This window comes from Malus domestica, chromosome 17 (genome assembly GCF_042453785.1).
Source record: "Malus domestica chromosome 17, GDT2T_hap1".
NCBI classification, from domain to species: domain Eukaryota; kingdom Viridiplantae; phylum Streptophyta; class Magnoliopsida; order Rosales; family Rosaceae; genus Malus; species Malus domestica.
Window position 1 is genome coordinate 22,849,163 of NC_091677.1, and position 22,160 is coordinate 22,871,322.

The 22,160-nt window shown below is 38.4% G+C and overlaps 1 protein-coding gene and 1 long non-coding RNA gene across 17 annotated transcripts; one reads left to right on the forward strand and one right to left on the reverse strand.

The window, feature by feature from the left end:
• Positions 1 to 1,883: 1,883 nt before the first annotated feature.
• LOC103432209 (uncharacterized) lies at positions 1,884 to 10,090 on the reverse strand. Of its 16 annotated transcripts, none has more exons than XM_070816560.1 (16): positions 9,910 to 9,978; positions 9,625 to 9,688; positions 9,369 to 9,433; positions 8,980 to 9,124; positions 8,453 to 8,673; positions 7,997 to 8,034; positions 7,828 to 7,907; positions 7,549 to 7,616; positions 7,005 to 7,311; positions 6,587 to 6,699; positions 6,441 to 6,506; positions 5,773 to 5,863; positions 5,552 to 5,619; positions 5,411 to 5,448; positions 5,182 to 5,292; positions 3,921 to 4,367 (listed from the first exon to the last, which is right to left on the reverse strand). In XM_070816560.1, the coding sequence occupies exons 4-16, from the start codon at positions 9,083 to 9,085 to the stop codon at positions 4,175 to 4,177; spliced, it is 1,500 nt and encodes a 499-aa protein (XP_070672661.1). In that variant the 5' UTR covers positions 9,086 to 9,124; positions 9,369 to 9,433; positions 9,625 to 9,688; positions 9,910 to 9,978; the 3' UTR covers positions 3,921 to 4,174. The 16 variants fall into 16 exon arrangements, with proteins under 16 accessions (XP_028953017.1, XP_070672661.1, XP_070672662.1 ...); XM_070816561.1 differs by having other exon boundaries at positions 9,640 to 9,688; positions 9,910 to 9,962; XM_029097184.2 differs by lacking the exons at positions 3,921 to 4,367; positions 9,369 to 9,433 and adding an exon at positions 1,884 to 2,385 and having other exon boundaries at positions 9,910 to 10,090.
• Positions 10,091 to 19,600: 9,510 nt separating this feature from the next.
• Positions 19,601 to 21,868, forward strand: LOC139193696 (uncharacterized). Its single transcript, XR_011578098.1, has 4 exons — positions 19,601 to 19,752; positions 19,888 to 20,009; positions 20,761 to 20,819; positions 21,682 to 21,868. It is a non-coding gene; the product is annotated as an uncharacterized lncRNA (long non-coding RNA).
• Positions 21,869 to 22,160: the final 292 nt, after the last annotated feature.

Consider the following 22,160-nt stretch of genomic DNA (forward strand, 5'->3'; position numbering starts at 1 on the left):
GGGATAATGCAAAGTAGTCTTTTGACCTGAGGCATCATAGTTGTCTTGTGGTTAGGTCCTTGATCTTTGACTATGTCACTATGTCAAAGTCACTCCGTCAGAGGGTGTCCACGACATAGTTGGGGTTAAGCCACTTAGCCATGGGGACAACTAAAAGCACAACAAGGGATCTCTAACCTTTAAACCGTTTGAGAGGGAATACTCTATGATATGATTAAGAATCTCTAGCCAGAGTATGAATGAGATTTAGGAAATCGTTCCAAATCACATTCAAGGTAATCATATAAGTAAGAGAATCATATTGGATAGTAGACATGAATAAACTATCAAACCAAACAATGTGGTCAAGAGTATTGTATTAGAAAAAGACCGTATTGCATTGTAATCCTAAACTGAATAGGTTCTCCACCTCTTCTGATTAGCTTGGGTAACCATGACATACTGCTAGGTGTCACTCATGGTTTGTGGAAGCCCTAAACATGTATAATCACTAAAGGGAGAATTGAAAGTAAGTTTCAATTCACAATCGATTTGAAAGAGTTCTAATCGCCCACTGCCTCGCTAAAAGGAACCTAATGGATCGTACACCGTGTAAGGTAGAGATTGAAGAAACAATGGAGATGAGTAAGGATAATTAAATGGTTTAATTATTTATGGCAAGGATTAATTAATATGTTAATTAATCAAACGAATAAAGTTCGTTAAAGACCTCGGGTTAGTTTTGGGCCTCAAGGCCCAATGGGCTTCGAACGTTAAGCCCATTGACTTAAGTTGTATGACAACTTAATGACTAATAATTCTCAAAGGCCCAAATAGCCCAATAAAACCCTATGGCCGGCCATTTTGATAAAGGAGTGGGTTTTGGACTTATTACAAGTTTGCCACTCCAATGAAGGTAAGTATAAATGCGACTGTATAGCCTTTTCTTCATTAGGGTTTCTTTTGGAGAAATGATGAGAACACAATGTCTCTCCCTTTCTCTCTAGGAGGCTAGCCCCCTTGGAGGAGATTAGCTAGCAATCTTCTCTCCTCCAAGGTCACTCATCTCTTCTTCGAGTCTCTCCTTGGTGTGGAAAAATTAGAGGTTCTCAACTTTGGGAACTTGGAGAATCCTTTCAATCATCTTCATCCAAGAAATCCATGGATCTCAGAAGCAAGGAATGAAGGCCCTCTCCTTGGGTGATTAGCCTTTGCTTATGCAAAGAGGAATCAACAAAGGTATAAGATTTCTCAACTCACTTTGTTCTTGAGTGGAGTCTTGGTTCACCCTTCTACTAGGCTTTGAATTTCATGAGTAATGTTTTGTTTTGAGTGCATACAAGCATGATTCCGCCTTTAATTGTTAATTGCATGCTATAGATGTTGCTCAAATAAACATGTTTTTCACAAAATTTCCTTCAGTTGATGCCTCCTAAAAATCTGATATCTCCATGGATGTAATAACATCTTCCAGACGTTCCACATGTGCAAAGTTAGACTCACGACGGCAATGATACTTGGCAACGACCTCAAAGGTAGTTCGGCATACGCGTGACCAATGATCATTTGATCCATAGCGGTAGCACATGTCCATTTTAGTGGAAGGCAATTAAACGGTGGTTTTTCCCTTGTTCTTGAAGTTTGGGGCCTTAGGGGCAAGGGGTTGGCCCTGTTGGGTCAAATTTCCTCCCTTAGGTGGGCCTTGAATCTATTGACCTTGGGTCCTAGTTGGGCTTGTCGCCTATTTCCACGGTCACGACGATTTTTGCGTCGTTTGTGGCTGCTAGAATTGGTTGCATGCACTTCAGGTGCGACGTTCGAGCAAGTGGGTCGAGCTTGATAATTCTTCATCAAAAGCTGGTTTTGTTTTTCAGTGAGAAATAAAATATAATCAAATCCAAAAATTTGGTGAATTTATGTGCCTTATATTGTTGCTATAGGACAATATTGGTGGCATGGAAGGTCGAATAGGTCTTTTCCAGGAGATCTAATTCGGTTAGTTCCACTTTACAGAACTTCAGAAGTGATCGGATTCTACAAACTTCAGAGTTGTATTCATTCATGGACTTAAAGTCTTGGAAGCGATGATGTCAGTCGTGTCTTGCTTCAGGCAAGTAGATGTCTTTATGGTGATCGAAACGGTCAGCCAGGGCAAGCTAGAGGGTGCATGGGTCTTCTTCAGCAAGGTATTTGGTCTGCAGTGCATCATATATATGTCTTCGAATAAAGATCATTGCATTAGCTTTCTAAGCTTCATCGACTTGTTTGTCGACGATAGGTGCCTCGATGGTGGCTCTAATACCCTTTGCAGTAAGATGAAGCTTCACGTCTTGAACCCACTTCAGGTAGTTTCTTCCAGATACTTCCAGAGTAGTGAAATCGAGCTTGTTCAAGTTCGACATGTCCCTAAAACAAAGGGTACAACAAAAACGTGGTTAGTCATATGGTGATCCATAGACATATATCATAGAACATTCAGGTTCTATATACATGTATTGGTTTAATTTATGCATGAAAACTTTGAGTTTCATGTGGTAAGTTTTGAATGAAAACTTCAGGTTTCAAAGGCACTAAATATGAAACTATAGGTTCAATTTAGTTTTATGAACGATTAGTTCATAAAGGAGAGGTTCCTACAAGAACACATAATGCAATATGTTAATTTAAGTGTAGTGGATTTGAGTTGCTTCGGGAACTCAAGTGTGAGAGGTTCAGAGCTACGAAAGGATGTCAACGGTTCAAAGTATAAAAATAAATTATTGAATCGTTAATGTCAAAAAGTGATCTTTAGGTCAATAGTTTAGTATTAATTATAAGATAAATTGACTACATATCACTTTTAATTAATTCAATAGATTGAGACCAAACAAGATCTCGTTGAAGCAAAATAATGACATACGGGTCAAAAAAAAAGTGGGCCTTGCAGTTCGGGTGCAGGCTGATTGGGCCTCTATAAAGGCTGCAGGCCTTGGGTCGAGTGGTCTGGGAAGCCCAGCAGCCAAGGCTGCTGGCTTTGGGCAATGAATTGGACATAGGTGCAGGCCTAGTGAAAGTTAGCCTTGGGTTGGTCCGAGGAAGCCCAACCGAAGCTAGGTTTCATGTTTTTGGGTCAGGGCAGTTTAAGCCTAATAGCAAAAGCTGGGGGCAAATGGGCTGAATGTTGGGGCAAAGCCCAGTTAGTTATAGGCTGTTGCAGGCAAGCTAAGTCATGGGGCAAAAGTAAGCCCAATAGTACTAGACTGCTGGAGTTGGGCCAAGGACTCGCGGCTTTCTTGGTTGGGCTAAGGGACTTCAAGGCCGTGAAGCCTATTAACCCGAAGGCCTAGGGTGTCTGGGTCAGTGCAGCAAAGCCTAAAGGGCTGCTGCCGTGAGGTCCAAGGTGTCAAAATGACACCATTCTATGATATGCTCCACGCGGCTGAGCTTCAGGCCTCTTCCTACGATCCTTCAATTCCTTAGCTTCTGGCAAGAGCGTGCTGATAATGTGTTGTAGGACTATTTAACTGAGCTATTCTAAGGGAATAGAGAGAGGGAGGTCATCGGTAGTGAGAGAGAGAAGAGAAAGATTTAATTGTGAGGTGTGTGTTGTATCAACCCATTGTGCCTTTATTTATAGTAGTAGGATAAGTTAAATCCTTACCCTTTTAGGATTACAACTCTAATAGGATATTAACTACTAAAATGAATATTCAAAGATATCCCTAGATACACTAGGATTTAAACAATCACATTCCTATTCTAAATATGACTGCAACATTTAGAACATATTTTGATAACACAAGAATTCGATTTCATCATCCAAATTCAAGTTCATTTAATTTGTTAGAGAAAAAAAGTTGGAAATCTAATTCTCTGTAATATATGTAGAAGAAGTGTGAGAGTTGTATTCATAGTTTCAATTAGAGGGTTAGCTCTTCATATTTATTAGATATCAATTAAAGTTCTGTCTCTTAGTAAATTTTTTCTTTTATTTTCTTATTTGAAAGTGTAAAAGTATCCTAAAAGCATGTACATGTATCCATTGAGTCAAAGTTTATCCATTGACCATGATACATATCCGACGAATATCCAAGAATATCTTACAGGTATCATATCCGAAAAGTATGAGATGCGCAACCAAAGTGAAGTATCCGTGCATCATAGATGACAAGTTATTTTTCTTCTAAAGAAACCCCAATTTTGTGACAAATGCAACTCAGCTCAGGGGTTTAATTAGCCCTCCCGATCGTATTTTGCCCGAAATTAATAAAAAAGATAAGAAAAAAATCCGCCTTTTCAGAGCTATTGTCCCACTAAAAGAAATATCCTTGTCATAGGTCCCCTGCCTAATCAAAAATATAGTACTGAAATCACCTTTCCAGTCAGCTGTTTCTTGAACCACACCACACCTGCGTATTTGTTGAATTATGGCTACCAGCTCAGAAACACGTTTAAACACTTTGGCCCCCCAACAAAAACCAATCTGGAAGATTTTAGAAGATTTTAATGGATTTTAGAAGATTTTAATGGATTTTCTTCCAATGAAAGATTTCAAAAATTTATAATAAACTTTGCAACTCTATATGGATTTTGGCTGATTTACATGGATTTTTATTCAAAGAAAAAAACAGTGGGGTACGCCTTGCAAGCGCAATTGTGAGCATATGCAAAGTAAACCATATGATGTGGGGAAAATTAGTCCAGGTTGCAGCCTTGGTTGTCAATATTTAAGGATACTAGGGGTTTTCTGTTCAGGCGCTACAACTTGATGTCCGGTGCCGTTTTTCTTTTCTCTTTTGTTTTTCGGTTCAAAGGGGAAATACGAGGGTCGAACTATTACTGCAAAATCCGGTAGGTATGAGGAGTAGGTTCTAAACATATACATGGTTCGGGTTTGAAGTATTCATTCCATCAGGTGGCATGTGTTAATGTTGAGCTTACATTCCTCTTAGAGGTCCCCATCGACCTTTAAAGACAAACCAAATTTCTGCTCCCAAAAGAACTAACCTACTTGTGTTGGTGAAGTATGATGCAGCTGCAGTCTAAAACCTAGTAAATCAAGATCGAATTTATTCTGAAACGTAATTCCTATGTTACAGATTGTTTCCTACTCAAGGGAAGATAACAAACATTTTGAGTGTCAGTGAAGCGGTCTACTTGCATATTTCAGGAAAAGGCATAGAGGCACAACAATGGTAATATCCTTTGTCATCAAACACAAACCTCTGTGAAAGATGAGCTTCTCGGATAAGATACTCTCCCCATTCCTCCGATCCATATTGCTTGAAAATGCCACGCGCATCAAAGGAATTAACCTTTCTCGTTCCCTTCTTCCTGCGTATTACAATTTCATATATCAGCCACAGGTAAAAGAAACTTTAACGAACAAACGCTTCCGGATCCCCAACACCGGGAAGACCTAATAAGCACCATAGTCAAAGAAACTTTTAACCTTTTGCTGTGCCTTGCATTCATCACGGTTGCATGCAACTGCAATCATAAAAACAAGAATCCCGAAGTGACTCTTAGAGTGAGATATAAGTAAAACATCAAAAGTCAGAGTGCAAATAAAGTTAAAGATCGTAAAAAATACCTTTAATTTCTGTTTAGCATCTTTCTCTAAAACAAGCCCGGCTTCAATATATGCATCGATGATGACTTCTATGAAAAGCTAGCTAAAGAAACTTAAAATGGGCATCAAATTCATATAAACAACTAAAACCTAGACCAGAATTTTTTTTCTTGTTCTTTATTGATTCCAGGTATACCAAACACTAAAATAAAATATAATGAATGCTCAGAAAACTAGGATACGACAGGCACGCAGAAGTCGTCCCTCACTGCCAATTTCTTCAACTGGAGCATAGACAACACCAGCTTTGGCCAAAGAACCTCTCATACAATTCTGAAAGCGCAAGAAGTATTCAGTCTCATTCGTGCACCTCAAGTCTTAAATAGCACAGAAATCAGAATTGAGAAGAACTTTTTAACAATGAAATATAAGATCCAAAGGTCACACAAGCAAAAAGAACGAAAAAAGATAAAACCAAAAAAAAAAACCTGGTGCATGATGGATTCCATTACACTTTCAGACAATAAAAGGGATCAAAGAGACTTTTTCTTTAACAGAAAAAAATAAAACACGCCTCAAACCAGGAATTTTATCCCCTACATGTTTGAATTTTCTTGCAAAGATCAATAATATTCATTCTGTGGAAACTGCTACTTTTGGTAAAGGTACTACTCAAGATGAATCTAGTTTGGTTAGTCAGCAACATAGAAAATGAAAACATCTGAGACACTGCAAAGATTGCTTGCTGACATTCTTTTAATAGTAGTCAGAGGTATGAACTAACAAGAATATAATTTAAACCTCACCAAAACATGTCTGATTTAACAACTTAACCACATGGGCACCTTGTTCCACACCACTAGCTAACACGCTATTTGGTTTAGTAAAGATTCTGAAGAAAAAATTATACCAGTCCCTTCAGTCTTATGGAGACAGGGCGATTATCTAAGGCTTCAATCACTTTTGAAGAGATTCTCTGGATGAAAAGAAAAACAAAACATTTCATGTCAAGTAGCCTTCAATCAGCTTATTATTATTTGATTCGGTTACACTTACCTGCAAAACCTCAGTAGCAGCATGAACTCGGTCCTTGTTCCACAACTTCAGCATAAGCACAGTTAAGTGAAACGTTTTTGGTTTAATGAATATTGACTTTTCAATCCCCAAGTCTGTCAAGTGGACATAACTCAATAAGATTTTTGACAGACTAAAAAGAGGAAAATAGATAACTTGTTTACGAACTACAAGGACATCATTTTCAGTAAGTTTAAACTAGATCAAAAAAAGGAAAATACACACGAAAGAAAATAGAGCAATCAACTAACAATTAACAATGACCCAATCATCAGCTTCATGAAAGGAAAATGGAAACTGGTTAACATCACTATCATTTTATTCAAAACCGTTTAACTCCTAAAGTCTTGTAAATCATGATTATTTTGAAATTTTCCATTCATAATGATTACTTTCATACCAGATAGGGTAGCCGCCTTTGATGATTGAAGCGCATAACTGACAAGAGGTATGTTGGTTAGATTCACTTTAACATGTTGACGGTCACCTTCAACTTTAAGTTCAACTGCGACATCGGGTCTTTGGTCTTCACCTTCACTCTCAGAATTCTCTTCATTTGAATTACTATCCAGATTATCATCTACACCAGAATCACTAATTCCCAGGATTGAGTTCTGAAAGTTGACGAGCTTATCAACTAATTCAGGATGTATTGCCAATGGAAGTGAAATGAAGTGAGAATAATCGAGATTTGAGCTTTTAACTGCCTGTGTGTTTCAGCAGGAAAGAAAAAAGTTTGTTATATGCTTAACAGTATGCTCTCAGCAGCAAAAGGAAGAGTAATGATGAGAAATAAATAGTGCATATAGATGAACGGGAATAAGTTTCAAATAGTGTCGGGTTAAGCCCTTAAATAATGGACCAAAAAAAATTACTGATAGAGTAACAATATAAGATAACAACCACCGTATCTTCTGCAAAACCATATTGATAGGCAAACTGACCTGGTCAACTATAGATTTTATCTTCTCAGAAGCTCTAGATATACTTTCAACTGAATTGCCTTCAATAGCTGTGACAGGTAACAACAGTTAAACCAACTTCACAGTTCCCAGACTGTCTGAAATCCTCATATAGGAACATCATATTATATAAACTTGGTTGAAATTTCCTCCTGCCACAATTATGTAAAACTTGACCTAGAGACCTGAGCAATTTTTTATTTTTATTTTAACATAAACTCAATTTTATTAACCTTAAAGGGTGAAAACATAGTAACTTACTTAGTGAATCCTCCTCCCTTGACAAAGGGATTCTAATTTTAACTCCCATCTCGTCCTCAATCTGTTTCTGTGTCAATCCCCTGACGCACCAAAAACATAATAATAGTTACAATACACAAGAAAGTAATCCTACATACTTTTAAAAATATTTATATGTTGAATTGTGTACCATTTTCCTCTGACAAAGCGAAACAAAGAAGCACCAACCTGCTTATCAAAGAAGAGTGTGAGTGCAAAATAAACAGAATAAGTGTCACCAAAGCAATAAAAAGGTGAAATGTAGGAACTTAAAGGGAACAGAAGGGCATGTAAGAAAAGCATTATGAGAAATGCCTTTGAAGTACAATATGCAGTTAACAATACCGCCACTAGATCTGCAACAATCCTACAAAATTCCTACCATAAGATGATAGTACATGTTATTTTGTTTCTATTCCACATTCACTCAGCTTCTTTGGTCCCTAAACTCTTCCCATAACCCCTCCTATCCCAAGAACAAGGGAAAAAGGGAAAGGAAATATATATCATAGTAGCATGAAAGGTGCAAGCAAGAAAGATCTTAAAAATCTTTTATATGGTAGAATTAAGCCCAAACCAAAAATACAGGATTTTAAAAAAATCGTGCCTCAACTGAAATTGAATGCTTTTCAGTAGAAACCACTTGCTCTCCTCCAAAGACTTTATCTTCTCCAGTATCTTGTGATGCACTGGAACCAGCATCGAGGTTAGTTGCAGCCACCTCTATGACATTCTCCAAACTTGAAATTCTCGTAGAAGTGCATTCGTGCACTTCTTGCACTTGAGTTTCAGATTCCAGCTTTTCTGTGACCTCCTTCACAGAGCATTCTGCAAATCCACATCAAACAATCTGTAAGAAATCTGGATGGCAACCAATACCATGCCGATAACCTGTTTTCACAGAAATAGTTTTTTCTTTTCCAACCCAATCAAAGTTCAGAATGGCCTACCAACAATTTCTAGATCATTATACAAAATGGTAAATATAACTGCATGTTTCTGTATGTCTCAATATTATTAAAAAGACTAACAAAAATTATACTGCAATCAGTATAAGAATTAGAATCAATGCAAAAAGTAATTGGTTTCGTATAGTCTAGGCTGCTGGATGATAATTAATAAAACGTAACCCACCTTCATTGGAACTAGCTTGAGTACTGACTGGTCTCCACACAGCATTAGTTGTTCTGAGCTTTTTGTTACGGTCCCCGACAGTTTGCTTATCTTTTCTACCACTCATTTCGATATTGTAACTCAAACCGCGATACTCACAGTGTCCCTGTCAACAAGTTTGAGTCAAAAAATTCAATCCAATGGTAAATCCAGAAAGCATCACAACTGACGTAACAACCACCTTCACCTACACTCTGAACTCAATTGCAAACTCAGTTTCACACGAAATCAATTCGTTTTTTCCCTCCTCGGTGAGGTGGGCGAAAAACGCATACTAACATAGCATAGTTTTTTATTAATCAATTTTCAGAGGCTACAATTTTTGGGAGAAAAAAAAAATCCAAAATTACTCCATTAGTTTCTCTTTCCAATGAAATAATCGCTTATCCGTCGAGCAGCCGAAGGAAATCTTTTTCTGAAAATCCACAAGTACAGTAAGGATCACTATGCAGTATGCAAAAAATGAGTGTGTGTGTGTGTGTGTATATATATATTACCATGGCCATAATACAACATTAAGGCATAATTAAATACCAAAATACACAATTTTATATGCAGAATAAATGTTAAACCTAATTAATTGACAATTAAGAAAGGAAAACTAACTAGGAAGCAATTTACTGGCTTCAGTGCATCATATGCAGTTGTAAATTTCAGAAACCGATCCACTCTGCAAAAATAAGATCAAAATGTCATTTCTTTAACTCTCCTCAGAACGAATAGTTTAATAAATATGAATTATTCTGCTAAAAAAAATTAAAAGTTGTTTATTTTGACAAATTAATCAGGCGCAGTTTGGCGCCGGAGCATTCAGCAACTGAAAAGTTGACCGGTTTTTGTAGATAGGTGAATGAATTAAGGGCAGGAGGCAAACAGAGTGTTAGACGTTACCTGAAGAGGGGCCTGGAAGAAGCTAACATTAGCGGTTATGTCTTCAAAAGAAGAAGGAAGGAGGAGAGAGGAGGTGATAGCGGAGACGGAGGTGGATTGCAGAGTTTCAGCTCTTAATCTGATGACACGTATCCTTTGTGCGAGAAGCAGGGCTTTTTTTTTTTTTTATGCAAGGATTCTCTTCTTTTCTATTCTCATTCCTTTCTTTATCATGACCGAATCCTGAAATTTTGAGAGTCATGTGCGAAAGTGAATTAAAGGCTCTAAAAAGTAGGAACTGTTGCAGTCCTATTAGATTAGGAATATGATTGTGTAAATCCTAATATATCTTGGAATATCTCTTATATTCTTATTAGGAGTTGATTATCTATTAAATGTTGTAATCCTAAGGGGAAAGGTTTTTACCTATTCTACTACTATAAATAAAGGCACAATGGGGTGGAATAGAACACACCCACAATTACACATATCCCTCTTCTTCTTCTCTATTGCCGCACCCCACTCTCTAAGGCCTTCATAATTGTTTAGTAAATTATGCCTACAACACATTATCAGCACGCTCTTGACACTGCGTTAACAAGAAAATTTATTCTTTAATCAGGGGAGTATTATGTTTTAATCATTCTACTTATGATTAATTAATTATTTTATTGAATTGATCTACATGTTATTGATTCAATTTAATTTTTGGGTAAAAGACTGTTTACTACCCTCATGTTTCATGGTTTTCAACATTTAGTATATCAAGTTTTTTTCGTCTCAGAGTCATACTTAAAGTGTAAATTTTGGGACAGTCTCATACATCCGTTAGTCAAACTGTTAAATGTGCCGTTAATTGTGACGTGACGCCCATGTGGACAATGACCGGGTGCCACGTGTCAGCCACGTCTTCTTCTTCTTCTTCTTCTTCTTCTTCTTCTTCTTCTTCTTCTTCTTCTTCTTCTTCTTCTTCTTCTTCTTCTTCTTCTTCTTCTTCTTCTTCTTCTTCCTTCCTCCTTCTCCTTCCTCCTTCTTCTTCCTTCCCATTCTTCTCCTTCTTCCTTCTTCTTCCTTCTTCCTTCTCCCTTCTTCTTTCTTCTTCTTCTTCCTCCTGCAACTTTTTTTTTCCTTCCTCCTTCTCCTTCTTCCTTCCTCCTTCTTCTTCCTTCCCCTTCTTCTCCTTCTTCCTTCTTCTTCCTTCTTCCTTCTCCCTTCTTCTTTCTTCTTCTTCCTCCTGCAACTTTTTTTTTCCTTCCTCCTTCTCCTTATTCCTTCCTCCTTCTCCTTCCTCCTTCTTCTTCCTTCCCCTTCTTCTTCTTCTTCCTTCTTCTTCATTCTTCCTTCTCCCTTCTTCTTTCTTCTTCTTCTTCCTTCTGCAACTTTTTTTTTTCCTTCCCTCATTCTCCTTCTCCTTCCTCCTTCTTCTTCCTTCCCCTTCTTCTCCTTCTTCCTTCTTCTTCCTTCTCCCTTCTTCTTTCTTCTTCTTCTTCCTCCTGCAACTTTTTTTTTTCATTCCTCCTTCTCCTTCTTCCTTCCTCCTTCTCCTTCCTCCTTCTTCTTCCTTCCCCTTCTTCTCCTTCTTCCTTCTTCTTCCTTCTTCCTTCTCCCTTCTTCTTTCTTCTTCTTCTTCCTCCTGCAACTTTTTTTTCCTTCCTCCTTCTCCTTCTTCCTTCCTCCTTCTCCTTCCTCCTTCTTCTTCCTTCCTCTTCTTCTCCTTCTTCCTTCTTCTTCCTTCTTCCTTCTCCCTTCTTCTTCCTTCTCCCTTCTCCCTTCTCCCTCTCATTCTTCTTCCTCCGAATCTGGGGAAGTTTTTTTTTTTTTTTCTTCTTTCTCCTTCTTCCTTCTCCTTCATCCTTCCTTCTTCCTTCTTCTTCTTCCAAATCTGCTCAGGTGCGGGTTTTTTTTTTTTCTTCTTCTTTCTTCTTCTTCCTCCTTCTTCCTTCCCCTTCTTCTCCTTCCTCCAAATCTGGGGAATTTTTTTTTTTTCTCCTCATTCCTCCTTCTTCTTTCTCCTTCCTCATTCTTCCTTCCTCTTCTTCTTCTTCTTCTTCTTCTTCTTCTTCTTCTTCTTCTTCTTCCTCCGAATCTGCCCAGATTCGGCTTTTTTTTCTTCTTCTTCTTTTTTCTTCTTTCTTCTTCTTCTTTTTCTTTTTCCTCCAACTTCAACTTTTTTTTTCTTCTTTCTTCTTCTTCCTCCTTCTTCTTCCTTCTTCTTCTCCTTCTTCCTTCTTCCTTCTTCTTCATCTTCCTCAAAAAAAAAAAAAAAAAAAAAAACCTTCATCTTCCCCAGATTCGGAGGAAGAAGAAGGAAGAAGGAGAAGAAGGGGAAGGAAGAAGGAAGAATGAAGAAGGAAAAAGGAGGAAGGAGGAAGGAAGAAGGAGATGAAGGAAAAAAAAAAAACCGAATCTGGGCAGATTCGGAGGAAGAAGAAGAAGAAGAGGAAGGAAGAAAGAGGAAGGAGAAGGAAGAAGGAAGAAGGAAGAAGGAGGAAGGAGGAGGAAGAAGGGGAAAAAAAAAACACTTCCCCAGATTCGGAGGAAGAAGAAGGAGAAGGAGAAGGGAGAAGGAAGAAGAAGGAAGAAGGAGAAGAAGGGGAAGGAAGAAGGAGGAAGGAAGAAGGAGAAGGAGGAAGAAAAAAAAAGTTACAGTTGGAGGAAGAAGAAGAAGAAGAAGCAAGAAAGAAGAAAGAAGAAGGAAGAAAAAAGAAAAAAAAAAACATGACTGACACGTGGCGCCCAGTCATTGTCCACATGGGCGCCACGTCACAATTAACGGCACATTTAACAGTTTGACTAACAGATGTATGAGACTGTCCCAAAATTTACACTTTAGGTATGACTCTGAGACGAAAAAAACTTGATGTACTAAATGGTGAAAATCACGAAACATGAGGGTAGTAAACAATCTTTTACCCTTAATTTTTCTATGTTGAACGTGATACAATGCATTGGATATGCAATTCCGGCTTTCCGAGATGGATCTTCTACAAATTCAAAGGCTTTTGTTGTTTTCTGCCAATTAGGTACGCTTAAAATAAAGTAAGATATTTGAAACGACCTTGAAGCATGAAAACATTCCCCATGATGCATGAACCCCCCTATGTTTATATTTTCCTTCCGATATATATATTGTATATGTTCATATATTTTTCAATATATATACATTTGTTTCATGCATTACGCAGTTTTTGCTATGTGAAATTTGTGAGTCAAAGAACCGAAAGAAATTAGAAGCAATTAGGGTTTTTCAAACCCTAGAAATTTTGAAAAAGAGAAAAAAAATTATGGGAATTTTTTTGGCTAAGGGCACGACCTGTATGGGTCCTTGACTGTTGCTAGAACCGCATGTTTGGGTTCCACATATTCTGCATGCAGCCTTAATCCATGCCTCAGTCCATCTTACCAGAAGCTAGCCTTGCTAAGCTTCTTAGCCCAATACTCGAAGCCAGCAATGCTGGGCTTCATCTAAGCCAAGCCGCACCAAGCCAGCGTCACGGACTAGGCTAGTGAAATTTGTTGGGCCCGCAACACTTCAAGCAACATACCAGCATGTGCTGGGCTTTTCCCATCCCCTCGGCCCAATATGCAGCAAGCATACAACTTGCACTGCAACGAATTGGGCTGCTTTACAACCATGATCCGAAGCCCAACCCGCAACATAAAGCTGCAGGGCCCTATTTTGGACAGCAGCCAGCAATCCTTTGCTGGGCTACCTTTTGTTCTCGGCCTAAAGCTATTTTTGGCTTGTTTTTTTTTTCAGCCCGCACCCATATTTTTGGTGCCCTACTCTCGGCACCCAATGCTAATTTTTGGCATTCTAAATAATTTTAACCCATATGTTAATATTATTTTGCTTCTACAATCGACCCTGTATGGCCCAATTTATTGAATTAATTAAAAGTGACCTGCAGTCTATTAATCTGATAATGAATCCAAAATTATTGACCTGAAGATCACTTTTGGACATTAACAATTCAATATTTTATTTCTTTTCTTTGAACCGTTGACATACTTTCGTAGTCCCGAAGCACTCACACTTGAGTTCCTGAAGCAACCCAAATCCACTACACTTAGTTATATATTGCATTCTGTGTTCTTGCAGGAACCTCTCTTTTATGAACTAAACGTTCATAAACTAAATTGAACTTGTAGTTTCAAATTTAGTGCCTTTGAAACCCGAAGTTTTCATAAAAAAAATATACCTATGAAAACCCGACGTTTTTCATGAAAACCATGTCTTAGAACTCGAATTTTCTAACTTTGATGCTTATGGATGATTCATTCCCATAGCACCAATCACAACCTTGTTCCCTCCAAATTCAGTGGATTGTCGAACTGTCACAAGTTCGATTTTCCTTATTTGGACGTTTTCTAAGAGAAACCACTTTATGTGAGGTACAAGACGTGAATCTCCACTTGACTATCAAGAAGCTGAGAAACCATTGAAGCCAACAATGGCATGGAAGAGCTGAATAAGCCTTCGCCATGATCTTCATTCGAAGACTTATGCTCAAAGCAATACAAATGGAAATACCTCCCAATCGAGGATTCCATGGCTCTTTGGCTCGCTCATACGGACTGTCTAATCATGAAAGACATTGCCTGAAGCACATCATGATTACGTCTATGAATGAGTACAATTCTGAAGTTTATAAATCCGATCGAATATTGATTACTATTCTCGTCCTTCCTTGTTTCTAACTCGCCCCTAAAGCAGTAGTGTAGATAGCAAAAGTTTACCAAATTCTCAGATCTGATTACTACCACAAACGTGAAAGCAAGGTATGGACCCAGTTCGGCTGGAGTCTACCGAATAGCTTGACCCAGTTCGGTCAAAGCCTACCGAATGGTGATGCACTGCTTTGACAAGGATACACCGAATGGCACATTCTCTCATAATCCAATTTCAAGTTTGTTTTTACAACATATGATAGAATCAGGGCCTGCCAAGGTGTGGCATTATGCCCGAAGCATGATCCTTGGTACCTAAGACCTAAAACTTCAAGAATAAGGAAAAATATTCACGAACCTCAAACCCTGCAAAATCTATTTTCTCGATATAATAGATCATTGGTTATGCACATGTTCGTGCCCCTATCAATGTTGTTGAGAAGTACCATTCTAGTATTCAATATGTGAGACTAATTTTGCTCCACCAAACACCGTTGAAAGAGCAGAATTTTGACATGGATGGCCTTGTTAGCCAAATCCCCTTAGTAAACCATTTACTTTGTGAACGATTTTCCATGTTCTTGGATTCAAGTTTGGTGTATGTTTTACTTATGGATAATCTTATTGATATTGTCCTCGAATATGAGTTAATTGAATCCTGTTTCTTAATACATGTGATCGATTCAATTAAACACGTGATTAGGTAGGAATGTGGGAAAGTTAGTTGTCTGGATGAATGCGTACAACGCACACTAACTTTACACCTAAATCACATATTTAACAACGACTTCAGGTCTATCCAACCTGATTAAGAGCATTGGCACGCTCCTCGTTGTATGAATGGTACTGAATCACCATTTAAGGGACCTTAAATTATCCCTGACGTTGAGTTTTTAAGGATATTCGAGATGACAATGATCATAAACGAACCACTGAAGAAAATAAATTGGAATATCTTTGCACCACCTTCAAAAATGAGCTTGAAGCTTTGATTTGAGACTAATGGGTTGTCTCCCAACTGGGAACACACCACATGTGGCCGGCCTGAAGCTGGGTGATTGAGCAGCTTACTTGTTTTGACATGACCTTTTGGGACACTTCGGTCGAACAATGATGTTACGGCGCATCTCCTTACCCGAAGTAAGGATCTTGTGCCTACAAGCACACTTTGCTAAAACCCGCTCGTTTTGGGAAATTTGATTTCTAAATCATCCCTAGCAAAGATACAAAACGACTCATTTTTCACAGTGGATTTAAGGGAATATATATGGACTAATCCAACCAAAATGCGGACCATACAAATACTTATGGTTTTAGTTGATGAATCGACAAGCTGGTCACATGTTTGTCCACACACATTACTGCTAAACCTCATGGTCAATTAAGGGTTCACCACCCTACTTATCCCTTAAGGTCTGGGACACCGGATAATGCCGAAGAGTTTATATCAACGTTTTTCGATAAAGTATTGCATGTTGTTTTGGGTTTATAATTGAACATCGAATTCCCATGTTCACCCCCAAAGAGCCTCGCCTAGTAATCATAAAGCGCAATTTAAATGATCGCCCGAATTTTGGTAAACGTACCAAGTTTTAGGTTTCTACCTAAGGCTAAGCAATCCTTGTGCGCAGTTATGTTGGTCCGTATTGAGGCTCATTACCATCCAATCTATATGACGTTACAATTGGTTACTGGGTACGAACCTGATGATTTTTGTATTTACGCATTTGGGTGTGCATTCCATGTGCCAAGTTACGCCGCCGCAATGTATCACCATGGGTCCTCAAAGAAGGATGTGTATCTTTTGTCAATCATGATTCTCCTTCACACTAGCTCTCTTCGAGCCCTTGCATATGATCTCTTTACCACTCATTTGAGGGTTGTCACTTTAATGAGACAGTCTTGCCACCATTAGGGGGAGATAAGAATGTCAATGTTCCTGTAGAACGATGCGAATTTGCGTGGACGTTGCCCACTATGTCTCATCTCGATCCCTATATCGCACAAGTGTGATAAGCAAGTGCGATGAATTCTAGTTTTCAGAATGTTGCTCCAGACGCATTTCTCTGATCTAGCTAAAGTGATGAGATCATATACCAGCTGCAAACATGCCTGCAAGGATAGACGTACTTAACGGACTTTGAGTCAACATCCCTGGAGGGTGTGTCACCTTTGTTGGACGGTTTGGATTCCCCTGTTGGACGGTCCGGTACACTGGCGGATAGCCAATCAATCTGTCTTGGCCTGGAGCACGACAGATCATCGGTTCGTAGGATTCACTTCTCAAATCATTTCCATCTCATGAGATTAATCCAAATTTCTCCCGAGACTTAAAAGTTCTTGGTCCAGTATACTAATTTGGATGAGAAAATGGAATTGAAATGAGATTATCATCGATGATGTTTTCACTTATATGGTAGCTACCGACATAAATGAAAAGCGACGATATCGAACCGTGTTTCGTTGATTAAGTGACAACGTAGAACTGATTGGACAACTAAAGTTACAATCCAGGTCAAATTCCTTACCAAAATGTGTATTGGACCTGTTGTCCCTACACTACCTAAGATAACCCTGTTATGTTACAAGTAGGAAAGGAAACGTTATTGAGATGAATGAAATAGTGCGATAAGATGCACGTCTTACGGTGCAAAGTTTCTCTCAAAATGTCATATGACTGATAGCAACATTATGAAATGTGGTTAGTGTTTCTCCATGAGGATATAGATACGGAGATTTACATGTAAGTTCCCGAAGAATTACATGGATTGGTTCAAATAGTTCCAAAACCACGGAACACCCTTTTAACTTGTTTGAGGCGTTCATTTACAATCCAACTGATGTGGTATACCCGTTTAAGTGATTATTTGATCAGTTAGGGATATGAATTATGCCCTTGCGTGTTAAACTATGAAGTCTTCTTCCAAATTGCTAGAGTTACAGTTTATGTCGTTGACACAAATCTCACTAAGACTCCGGAAGAGCTTGAGAAAACTGCCTCGCACTTGAAGATGGAATTTGAGATGAAGGATCTTGGGAAAACTCGTTTATGCCTTGACCTAAAGTTGAAGCATTGTTTTGACGATATTTTGGTTTACCAGTCGAACTACACCCCGAATGTGTTACCCTTGAGTATATCTATGATCGTCCATATGTTATATGCAAATGAGACCCTTGAAGAGGTTATGGAATCCGAAATTCCACATCTAAGTTCAACTTTGCGCTTCGTTGTACTTAGCTCATTGTATTTAGACAAGACATCTCATTCGCTGTTGATCTTGGTAAAGATGCAGCACCGCGCCTACATGTAACCACTAAATTGGTATTAAAGACGTAGCTTGAAGGTACTACATGGCCAAATCCCAATGCATCTTAGCTGATCCAACCCCCTTGATCCTCAAAATGATGATTGCCTTATTTGTTATGCTGACGCAGGTTACTTATCAAAACCGCACAAGGCAAAATCCCCAAATGGTTATGTTTTTACCATTAGGGATATCACAATATCTTGGAGGTCCATGATATGACCTTAGTTGCGAAATCTTCGAATTGTTCCAAGACTCACCTTACTTCACTATGCCACAAGTGAGACATGGTTAGGAGTTCTTGTTGAGCAAATTCGAAGTACTTGCTGTGTTTTCATCCATCGTTGAGTCCCAAAGATGATCTATGAAGATTATGCCGCATGTATCAACCCGACCAAGCCATGATACATCAACGAAGTCAACACCAAGAAATATTGCGTCCACATCTACATCAGTAAAGCATCAGGAGATTGAAGTCATGCAAGCCAATCCTAGACAACCTTGCCAACCTCTACACGACGTCACTGCTAAAGTCAACCTTCCAGAAGCTTGTTCGAGGAATTGGTATGCCTAACTATTCATATGCAATGCTTGTAGTTCTCATTTGGAAGTTATGTCAAACTCAGGGAGAGTATCCAGAAGTATACTCACTTGATCTTAATGTACTCTTTTTCCCTACAATTAGGAGCATTTTTCCTACTGGGTTTTTGCTACCTAACTAGGTTTTAACGAGTCACCCATCATGGGCTAATCATACCCTTATGAGCTATTTTACTTGCGTCCAAAAGACATATAGTTTTGACTTAATGCAACTTCTCACTTTTCTCCTTAGTCTATGGGTTTTTCTCCCACCTTGGGTTTTACCATAGCAAGGTTTTGTGAGTTTTACTTTTTATGCATTCTTTCGTTGATTTGAGACTCGCATTAGCTCATTGTGCCGACAACTTCATCAACTATACTTGCTTCATCACTGAATACCTGATGCGCCATTTACTTGAGTATTTACACACTCAAGACGGAGTGTTGCAGTCCTATTAGATTAAGAATGTGATTGTGTAAATCCTAGTATATCTTGGAATATCTCTTATATTCCTATTAGGAGTTGATTACCTATTAAATGTTGTAATCCTAAAGGAAAAGGTTTTTACCTATCCTACTACTATAAATAAAGGCACAATGGGGTGGAATAGAACACACTCACAATTACACATCTCTCTTTTCTTCTTCTCTATTGCCGCACCCCTCTCTAAGGCCTCCATAATTGTTCAGTAAATTATACCTACAACAGGGACTTAATTGTTTTTATTTTTTATTTTCAGTTGTGCTCTGTATAAATTGTAATATCGCAAAAACATTTTGAGAACTTTCATGAAAATGACTTGAAATAAATTTATTTTAATAAAAAATCATGCTATAATTTTATTTAATAAATTTTTTTAAAATTTTAATGAAAAACTCTTAAATTTTAATAAAAATGACAAAAAAAAAATTAAATCTCAATAAAAAAGACATAATTTTAATATTTTTTTTAAAATGACCCGCGGACCCGCGCACCTGTCACAGCCCGTCCCGGGATTTTTATATCTGGGACGTGAATTGACGTAATTACCCTTGGCGTGCATTAAGGTACGTGTGTGTGTGACATTATTTGAATTAATTTTGTAAGTTTTGGGATTAAACTTTTGGAATTTGAATTTTTGTGGTTAGGGATTTGGATGGATGGTGAGGATTGTGTTGGGCCACACAATCACACACACACGCACTCCCTGTCTTCTCTCCCTCTCGTAGCACTCTCTGTCTCTCTCCCTCGACCTCACACACACCCACACCCAATGTGTACGGCACACACCCAAACCCTCCAAAAACTCGACGGATCGAGGCAACCAAGGTATGCATCTTCATCCTTTCGACGTTCTGAGTTCATTGGTACTAGTTTTAGGAAGTGAAACCCTCGAAATCACGGGAAACCCGAACCTCCATTTTTGAGTTACTGTTCATGCACACGTAAAATGTCGTGTTTCAGGGAATTCTAAGCTTGTAGTGAGCTTAGTGAAGTCCTAAGGAGGCTCGGAGTACTTCGTTTGAAGGATTTGGACGTCGGGATCACGTGGTTCCATTTTGGCCGAATTTCTTGGGAATTTTCCGGTGAGATTTCTTGATTTTTAGAGCCTTAAACTAGTCTATCGTGATTCTACATGTTTGGGGCTTCAATTTGATATAAAATACGAAGAAAATGGGTGAAAAACGAAGGAGAACAAGAGGTTTTAAAATTGGCCGGAAAACGGTCGCCGGAAAAACCAGTCCGGCGACCCAAGGAAGAAGAAGGGCGCGTGGGGGGCGCGTAGGCCCGTGTCACGTGGGGGCGCGTGGCACATCAAAAAAATAATCTAAAAATATGTCGACGTTCGTGACGTCGAGTAGATCACTGTGGTATATTCATATACCCAAATTGAGCACCGTATGAGAAAGTTATTACGATTATTGGTTAGGTGCTTTAAATAACGTTGTATAGTTTTCGCATTTAGGTGAAAATGTGAATTGACGATCCGACCGTTGGATCGTCACCAAACCCTGATACGTTGTAATACGTAATATTTGAGGATTATTGGAACTTACGGATTGGGAATCCGAGTTACGGATCTTCCAGAATTGGAGTTGTAAGTTCATAAAATAAAATGTTAACCGTCACTTAGTTTTGGAAATTGACGGAGATCCGACCGTTGGATGGTAATGAAATTTCAGGATGTTGTCCTAGAGATATATTGTGGACCTCTGGAAGTTATGGATTTAAAATCTGAGTTGCAGATCTTTCGGATCGAACTGCGTAGTGATGTGTTTTATATAAGTTATATTCTATCGATATGATTTCTGAGGTTGGATTTGATTATTGTTCTAGGCGACGATCGTCATGACGCCTTGATGTGTTGTGCTAGGGAGTTGTAGGGCGAACTCCAGGTGAGTGGGCAGTTTTGTTTTCGTATTACCTATATACTATTGAGTTTTTCCAGAAATTGAATTTAAATGAAAGTATGATTTAAAATGCCATGGATAGATTTATATGAAAAGTATGATTTGAAATGCCATGCATAGAAGTATATGAAAAGCATGAATTGATATATGATACATATATATATGTGAATTGGTGTTGTGGACGCACAGGTAAGTATCAGGTGAGTTTTATATTATTCATGTGCATTGTTGATGTGTATATTGTGGATAGCTCATAACCTGCAATCATGGTGTTAGTGCTTATATTATTCACCACACCGCACGCTCGTCTTGGATCCAAGTAGGTGGATGTCGTACAGACCAAGCGAGGGTTCCGACATGCTAGTCGTATAGATTACTAGATGTGATTCCGACTAGTGGGTGATCTTAGATTATGTGCACAGATGATTGATGAGAGAAGCACTAGAGCGTATTATTACACCATCCATGTCGTACAGACTACTTCAGGTAGTTCCGACTTATCTGCAGTGTAGTGCCGTACAGGTCATCGAGGTGACTCCGGTTGGATTGGATGTTGAGCTATGGAATTAACCGTACAGGACCAACTGCAGGGTCTCCGGTTAATTCAACTTTTCACCTGTTACATTGATGCATCATTTATTTTGTTTTCGAAATTAAAACATGGCATACTTTCGAGTTTTAAAGAAAAATTGATGATTCGAGATTTATGAAAAGTATTATGTTATTATATTATTTTCTGGGAAAAGTATACAGGTTTTACAGTGAGGGGTTAGAATTATTTTTGGCGAAATGTTTTTGAAAAGCTTGGTTTTACTGACCCACTCAATTTTGTTTTTCGCCCCTCCAGGTTCTTGATAGCAGAGTTTTGGTGGCCACGAGGAATCCAACGGTATTCTGACAGAATTCACAAAAGTAGGACTCACCCTCGAGGGTTTCCATTTTAATAATTGTATTTTAAAAGCTTCCGAACTGTGTAAATGGTTACGTCACTCTCATGTGACGGCCAGCATGCCCTTCTTCGGGACGGGGTGTGTCAGCACCTCTCACACAAACTATTTATAAAATTTACTACACTGTTTTTGAAATTTAATGGTACTACACTATTAATCAAACTTACTACATTTTTTATGAAATTTATTACATTGTTTATGAAACTTACTACACTGGTTATGACACTTACTACACTGTTTATGAAACTTAACAATACTACACTATTTATGAAACTTAACGGTAAGACACTGTTAATGAAACTTTATACACTGTTTATGAAACTTAACGATACTATACTGTTTATGAAACTTAACGGTAGATGCTCGTCCTAGATTT

Bases quoted from the DNA above. Each gene is read 5' to 3' on its own strand.
- LOC103432209 (XM_029097185.2), bottom strand. From the start codon at position 9,938: ATGTTAGCTTCTTCCAGGCCCCTCTTCAG. The intron at 8,674-8,979 runs GTGGGTTACGTT...GTGGATTTGCAG, and splicing joins TCAAGCTAGTTCCAATGAAG to AATGCTCTGTGAAGGAGGTC. The intron at 5,449-5,551 runs GTATTTTTTACG...TTATGATTGCAG, and splicing joins ATGCTAAACAGAAATTAAAG to TTGCATGCAACCGTGATGAA.